The following is a 7,858-nucleotide window of genomic DNA, read 5'->3' as shown; positions in this document are numbered from 1 at the left end:
GATGGAGAGAGAGAGAAGGAGATAGAGAGAGAGGCAGACTGATCATGCCATCCTTGTGCTAAGCAGCCGACTCAAGCTCATCGAGCCGGTGGAAGAAAGGTGAAAAGAGAGGAAGAGAGAGAGAGGGGGGGAGAGAGAAATGGAGTTATAAACTAAGAGAAGGAGGGAGAAATGTGGGAATATCAGAGGGAGATAAGGAAGGTAGGGAGGCAGAGAGGATGATGGGAGAGATCGGGGGCCAGAGAGGAGAGGATAGGGCAACAGGACCTGGTATAGTGGGAGATAGGTATAGTGGGAGAGATGGAGGAACAGAAGGAGGAGTAGAGGCCTGGTTTACAGTGTGAAAAAGAGTGGGGGTGGGGGGGGGGGGGGGGGGTGGGGGGGGGGGGGTTATGGCGGTTGGGTGTGGGCGCATGAACACTGGTTGGGGGAGCCATGGTAACGCAGCCGTGCGTGAGACACTGAGGCTCACACACACACACACACACACACACACACAACAACAATATGCACACATATACACACACAACATACACACACACACACAACATGCACACACACGCGCACACATACACATGACACATACAACAACACACACATACACACACACACACACACACACACACACAGGCGCAGAGACACACACACACACACACACACGCACGCACACACACACAGGCGCAGAGACACACACACACGCACACACACACAGACAGGCGCAGAGACACACACAGACACATACACAGGCGCAGAGACACACACACACACACACACACACACACACGCACGCACACACACACAGGCGCAGAGACACACACACACGCACACACACACAGACAGGCGCAGAGACACACACAGACACATACACAGGCGCAGAGACACACACACACACACGCACACACACACACGCGCTCGCTCTGCCCGCGGGGCCAGGAAGGCCTGCTCAGGAAGCAGCCATTACAGCCCCAGCGCTCCGCTACCCTTTAATTACCGCCCCTGCGTGTTTGCTTTAGGCCCAGGGTTGTGTGTGCGCTGGCACCGTGTTAGCGCCTCTGCGCTAGCCCACTGCCTGCTGTCGCCCAAAGGCCAGGCACAGGCTCAGGATAAACAGGCGGTCAGACCTCAGAATGGGCCAGTGACAGGGGAGTATCTGTGTGTGTGTGTGTGTATGTTGTGTGTGTGCATGTGTGTGTGTGTGTATGTGTGTGTTGTTGTATGTGTCGTGTGTGTGTGTGTGTGTGTGTTGTTGTATGTGTCGTGTGTATGTGTGTATGTGTGTGTTGTTGTATGAATCGTGTGTATGTGTGTGTGTATGTGTGTGTGTGTGTGTGTGTGTCTGTGTGAATGTGTGTGTGTGTGTGTGCGTGCGAGTGCATGTTGTGTGTGTGTATGTGTGTGTGTGTGTGTTGTTGTGTGTGTGTATGTGTGTGCATGTTGTCGTGTGTGTGTCGTGTGTATGTGTGTGTGAATGTGTGTGTGTGCGTGTGTATGTTGTGTGTGTGTGCGTGCGTGTGTGTGTGTGTTGTTGTGTGTGTGTATGTGTGTGCATGTTGTCGTGTGTGTGTCGTGTGTATGTGTGTGTGAATGTGTGTGTGTGCGTGTGTATGTTGTGTGTGTGTGCGTGCGTGTGTGTGTGTGTTGTTGTGTGTGTGTATGTGTGTGCATGTTGTCGTGTGTGTGTCGTGTGTATGTGTGTGTGAATGTGTGTGTGTGTGCGTGTGTATGTTGTTGTATGTGTCGTGTGTATGTGTGTGTGTATGTGTGAATGTGTGTGTGTGTGTGTGCGTGCGAGTGCATGTTGTGTGTGTGTGTGGGTGTGTGTGTGTGTGTGTGCGCGTTTGTATGTGTGTGTGTATATGTGTGTGTGTGTGTGTGTGCGCGTTTGTATGTGTGTGTGTGTATATGTGTGTGTGTGTGTGTGTGCACGTTTGTATGTGTGTGTGTGTATATGTGTGTGTGTGTGTGTGTGCGCGTTTGTATGTGTGTGTGTGTATATGTGTGTGTGCGCGTTTGTATGTGTGTGTGTGTATATGTGTGTGTGTGTGTGTGTATATGTGTGTGTGTGTATATGTGTGTGTGTGTGTGTGTGCGCGTTTGTATGTGTGTGTGTGTATATGTGTGTGTGTGTGTGTGTGCGCGTTTGTATGTGTGTGTGTGTATATGTGTGTGTGTGTGTGTGTATATGTGTGTGTGTGTGTGAATGTGTGTGTGTGTGTGTGTGAATGTGTGTGTGTGTGTGTGTGTGTATGTGTGTGTGTGTGTGTATATGTGTGTGTGTGTGTGTGTATATGTGTGTGTGTGTGTGAATGTGTGTGTGTGTGTGTGTGAATGTGTGTGTGTGTGTGTGTGAATGTGTGTGTGTGTGTGTATATGTGTGTGTGTGTGTGTATATGTGTGTGTGTGTGTGTATATGTGTGTGTGTGTGTGTGTATATGTGTGTGTGTGTGTGAATGTGTGTGTGTGTGTGTGTGAATGTGTGTGTGTGTGTGTGTGTGTGTGTGTGTGTCTGTGAGAGAGAGCCCACCGTCTGTGCTAATAGCAGAGAAATCATTCTGTGTGGCCGCTGGTTGGCTCACTTGGTAAAAGTGGCGCATGAGTGAGCTCCGCGATCTCGGACCCGATCTGACCCGTGTCAGTGGTGACTGTGGCTGGCAGCACCGGAGTACAGTTGGGATATATGAGAGGGATTCAGTGGGCGGGGATACCAGTGTTCATTGCTGCAGCAACCCTATTGGCTGTCTGGGCACCCGTGGCTTGCTCTCTGCACACGTGTGTGATTGGGTCTCCTCCACCCCCGCTCTGCACATGCGCGGCTTGTGGCTGTGGTGTGAAAAGAAGCATCTGGCTGGAACCATGTGTTGGGTAGCAGGGGGGATATATGAGCATGCTTGTACATAGTTTGCAAATTGGAGATTCCAAATTCGGGTGGGATTGAAGATACCAAATTTAAAAAATAAACACAATTTTGTATAAAAAAAGTATAAAATCTACCTGGGTCGTTTTCAACTGTCAACTACATTCTCCAAAACCAATGTACAGCTCCCCCATCGCCACCCCCCCCCGCCCCCCCAAACCCCAACATATTTTTTTTTCGAGGGGTTTCTTTGACCGTTTCATTATTTTACAAGAGCCCAGAAAGACAGCGGCCACCTCAGCTCTCTTTCGGGGGGGAAGTGATCAATCTCCGGCTGGCGTTCTCTGGGGCTCCGGGCCGCACGGAGAGACCGCGTAGCGCAGTGTCCGTGGCAACGGGCCCACCGCGCGCATTCCTCGCAGAGCCTCAAACACCCGGCCGATTGGCTTCTCCTGCGCCCCCCCCCCCCCCCCTCCCCGGCAACCGTAACCATGAGAGGAGCCCTGTTCCTGCAGCATGTTTATTACCTCAGAGAGAGAAAATAAACGGTGGAACATGAAACATGGCTGCCCGAACCCCCCCCCCCCCCCCCCACGCCCGGAAAGCTGGAGGGGTTGTCTCCCCCCCCCCCCCCTCCCGAGAAATCTGTGTCAATAATCCAAAAATAATAATAACACTGAAACCCGGGCTTATAAATAAACGAGTAAGAAAATGCGAGCGGCGGTCTTTACGAGCGAAGATGCGGATGCTGGACGCCGATGTGGAGGACGTTCAGCCGTGCGACGTTCAGGCTTGCAGGCTTCTTCGGCGGCAGTGAGTGAGGCGTGTGTTAAGGCCTAGTCAATGCCGGGCCTGTTCTTCTGCCCCCCCCCCCCCCCCCCCCCGTCCTGGGACAAGGTGGTGGTGGAAGGGGGGTGGGGGGGGGGGGTTAGGGGGGCGCGGGGCGAAATCTTCCCCTCTGATCTGACCGCCCGTCCACAGCAGCCGCTGCCAATCATGTCAAAACCCTTTGAATGGTCTGGCCAAGAGCATGTATCACTTTTTTTGTTGCAGGAATGATAATAATAATAATAATAATATTATTATTAATAATGGTAATAAAAAAGTATGTAAAAGACAGCCTTGAAGATTGTCAGCGTGTCAGTAATGAGGTTTAGGGACGCGGCAACAGGGTGATGTCAGTACTGCTGGGTTATTGCAGGGATGAGTGACGCAGGATTATCGGTTGTTTGGAGAAATAAAAAGCCTTTCATCGCCATGGCGATGCAGCCTGTGCGTTTGATGTCGTAGAGTGAGGGAATCGGGCGTTTGGCAGGTTGGGGTTACCACTCTGGCTGCCCAGCAAAAAAAGGACATCTTAATGGGCATCAGAAACTTAAATTCGGACGAAAACTTGTGTTCTTTTACCGTTTTAATATTAATTTTCTTACCTAGCAAGATTATTTCATTACATCTTAAAATTCTTCATACCCCATAATTCTTTTTTTTTTTTTCTAAAAATTTTAAGGAATTTGTTCTCAGATCATGCTTATTTTTAGTTTTATCAATCACATTTTTTACAGTGTGGGGGTAGGGGTGAACACAGTCTATGGACAAAAGCATACTCAAAATATCCAAGGACAGCTCTCTTGTGGAGATGTTCCCGTTTCACATGAAGTCGAAAATTAATTTTGTTTTTACTTCTCCCCCCTTTCCAGAATTCCTCTTGACTTAGTTATCTCCTGACACATCTTGTAACTCACCCTCTGTTTCTCTCTCTCTTCTACTCTATCGCCAGTATAATGTGTGCTTCCTCTTCCTGTTTCCCCTCAGGCCACTTCCTGGGGAACCACAGTGTGTTGGACCTTTTGCGGCAGGAGGGATACGAGGTGGAACACACGCTTCCTGGAGAGCCAATCACAGAGTGAGTCCGTGTAGCCGCGCGCTAGCACGTACGCTTGTACACGCATTTGAGCATGTGCTCGCAGACGCATCCGCAGGTTTTCAGCACCTCCATCAAATTGGAAAGGTTTGGCTTGGACGGTAGCAGAGAGACCGACATTTCAGTGCTATGAATGTGGAGTTGAGTATCCAGAGAAATTATAGATGTAAGGAGTTGGTTTGGACAGGCTTTCAAAAATTATAATGGCATGCCACAACAGACTCAAAAAAAGACTCATTGCAAGCATTGACTCTTTATGGTTTTGGCTCTGTGACTCTCTCTGGTTCTGATTCTGTGACTCTCTCAGGTCCTGACTCTGTTATGGTCCTGACTGTCTCTCATTCTGCCTTTCCGTTCCAGACCCTCGTCTGAGCAGGAGGAGGCGACGGCGGCGCCCAGTTTGGGGACCCCTGAGGCAGTGACCCCGTGGCCCCACAGCTGGGATACCAGCGCCCCAGGTGAGGAGGAGCAGGAGCAGGAGGAGGAGCTGCCTCACCTGCTGCTCCCGGACAGCCTGAGCCAGCTGGAGGAGTTTGGGAGGCAGAAGAGACCCCGAAAACACCAGCGCTCCCACACCCGGCCCCGCCTCTTCAGCGACCTGTGGGTGCGAATGGAGGCCAGGTGAGAGGGACACCTGAACAATCACACACCCCCACTGACCAATCTCACACCCCCACTGCACGATCACACACCCCCACTGACCAATCACACACCCCCACTGCACGATCACACACCCCCACTGACCAATCACACACTCCCACTGCACTATACACACTCCCACAGACCAATCACACACCCCCACTGCACGATCACACACCCCCACTGACCAATCACACACCCCCACTGCAGGATCACACACCCCCACTGACCAATCACACACCCCCACTGCACAATCACACACCCCCACTGACCAATCACACACCCCCACTGACCAATCACACACCCCCACTGCACAATCACACACCCCCACTGACCAATCACACACCCCCTCTGCACGATCACACACCCCCACTGACCAATCACACACCCCCACTGCACGATCACACACCCCCACTGCACTATACGCACCCTGTCACTGTATAATCACACACAATGCATAAACACACGCTCACTGTGCCAACACACCCCTTACTGCACGAGCACACCCTGCCACTGCATAAACACAACGGCTAGCTGCATAAAAATGCACCCCGACTGCATTGATACACTCCCTCCTGGCGCAAACACCACACCCTCACTATATTCGCACCACTCCCTGGGTCAAATCCTGTATTTAAAATACTTTTCACTGTAGGTAATCTGTGATCTGTTTCAGTCTCGCTGGATAGGAGGGTCTGCTACATGCTGAAACGTAATAGTAAAAGTTAGCTAAGGAAAAGCATGCAAGTGAAGTAGAGGTAATGCACAGGACAGGCTTGTGCGGAAACATGACCGAATGTCAGTAATAACAAAACATATGAAAAGACGCAAATTGTAATATGAACCACAATTTGACTTTTTTCCCCCCCCCAACAGCACCACTCCACTGCCCAATATAAGGATAACCAATGGCTATATCACCGTGGAGCCTCCAATCACACGCCAGGAACAGCTCAGGAGACCCAGAACCCCTAGCTTGGCCCCGCCCACTGCTCCTCTGGACTCTGCCTCGCCAACCGCTAGCCACGCCCTCGCCAGCCTGATCATTTGTCTGATTTCACACATGCTGCTGACCTCCTGACCACACGGGGGAGCTGTTCGCACATCTATTTTGACTGTCCAGAACCCCTCGTGCCCTTCACGTTGCCGAAAGGGTGAATGAGAGGTGAGAGGGGGCGTAAACCTGGAAAAGCTAGCGAGTATTAATGCAGGTGGCTCAAACCCTACTTCTGTCCAAGTTGTGAGAGGACAGTCAGATCTAGAGTCGATGCGCATCTGAAAAAGTATCTAAAAAATATTGAAGCATTTAAGCTTGATTCGAAGTACTTTCCCCCAAAACCATAGAATGTCCACTAGAGTGGAAAATTTATTAAAGAAGTTAATTTACTGAAACAATATGTAAGGAAAGCTAATACACATGTTTTGCATCGCCGTCCAGAGATATTCTCATAGAAGTCCTTTTCCCACAAAACCATAGAATGTCCACTAAAGTGGCCAATTTGTTGAAGAAGTTCATTTACTGAAACAATATGTAAGGAAAGCCAATATGCATGTTTTGCATCGCTGTCCAGAGATATTCTCATAGAGGTAAACAACAGTCTTGCACGGTAACCATTGCTAATTATCTGTGCAGTTTTGGGGAATATCATCTATATCCAAAGCTCCTTGGTTTCTTCAGACAGAGAAGAGACGGGTAGTAACTTCCCTGGCTTTAAAGCTGTTATATTATTCTCTCTGTAATGACAGACAGACTCAGGACCTCACTTTCTCCACAAAGCTGTGGAGGCGAGTAAGGTGAGAACAGCTTTTTACGGAATCTCAGAAATGGACTTCGGCACCTGGCAACGTCATCAAAAAATAATATAAAGTAAATGAATATAGAAAGTCAGATTTTTCACATTTAAAAAAAGAAGTCTATCACCTAAGAAATTAAGATAAGTAATATTGATATAATATTAATAAGGATTATTAAAATTATCATAGAAAAAAAATGTAATTCTACTAATGAAAATAACAATTTTAATAATAATAATAATAATAATAATAATAAAGTCACTGATATTTTATTAGCTAAAGGAAAGGGATCCTGCAGTTGAGGTTTTTGTAAATTGTGCATTTTGTTCATAAAGAAATATTGTATATTTATTCTTTCTTGAAGAGTATATTTTCATGCATTTGTTGATTATTGAGAAATAAAAACGTGCAAAAACACTGAACCTGGCATGGCATATCTGTAAAGTGAGGTTTGGGGAGAGACTGAGCTGAACATCACATGTATTAAATTTGATACATGATTTGCAGTGAGATTAAGGGATTCAATAAATATTAAATATTAAAAAATGTAATCACTCAGACTAACTTGGCAAACTGAGTTAGTGAGTAAAATGCCGGAGTTTACTTTTTAGTCTAAGTTAAAGACAAATATGAATTGATTACAGGCAACT

General features: G+C 48.3%; 1 protein-coding gene across 1 annotated transcript; it reads left to right on the top strand.

Annotated features, from left to right (window-relative positions):
- Positions 1–4,620: 4,620 nt before the first annotated feature.
- Positions 4,621–7,630, top strand: LOC118224662 (metalloprotease TIKI2-like). Its single transcript, XM_035412270.1, has 3 exons — positions 4,621–4,757; positions 5,136–5,396; positions 6,291–7,630. Exons 1-3 carry the CDS (start codon positions 4,636–4,638, stop codon positions 6,493–6,495), a joined length of 588 nt encoding a protein of 195 aa, XP_035268161.1. The 5' UTR covers positions 4,621–4,635; the 3' UTR covers positions 6,496–7,630.
- The last annotated feature ends 228 nt before the right edge of the window (positions 7,631–7,858 follow it).

The sequence above is a fragment of the Anguilla anguilla genome, chromosome 4 (genome assembly GCF_013347855.1).
Source record: "Anguilla anguilla isolate fAngAng1 chromosome 4, fAngAng1.pri, whole genome shotgun sequence".
Classification (NCBI taxonomy): Eukaryota; Metazoa; Chordata; class Actinopteri; order Anguilliformes; family Anguillidae; genus Anguilla; species Anguilla anguilla.
This window is presented reverse-complemented; position numbering and strand designations above follow the sequence as displayed.

Coding starts and splice junctions, on each gene's coding strand:
- LOC118224662 (XM_035412270.1), top strand. CDS start 4,636: ATGTGTGCTTCCTCTTCCTGTTTCCCCTCAGGCCACTTCCTGGGGAAC. Junction 4,758..5,135: donor CCTGGAGAGCCAATCACAGA/GTGAGTCCGTGT, acceptor TTTCCGTTCCAG/ACCCTCGTCTGAGCAGGAGG. Junction 5,397..6,290: donor TGGGTGCGAATGGAGGCCAG/GTGAGAGGGACA, acceptor CCCCCCCAACAG/CACCACTCCACTGCCCAATA.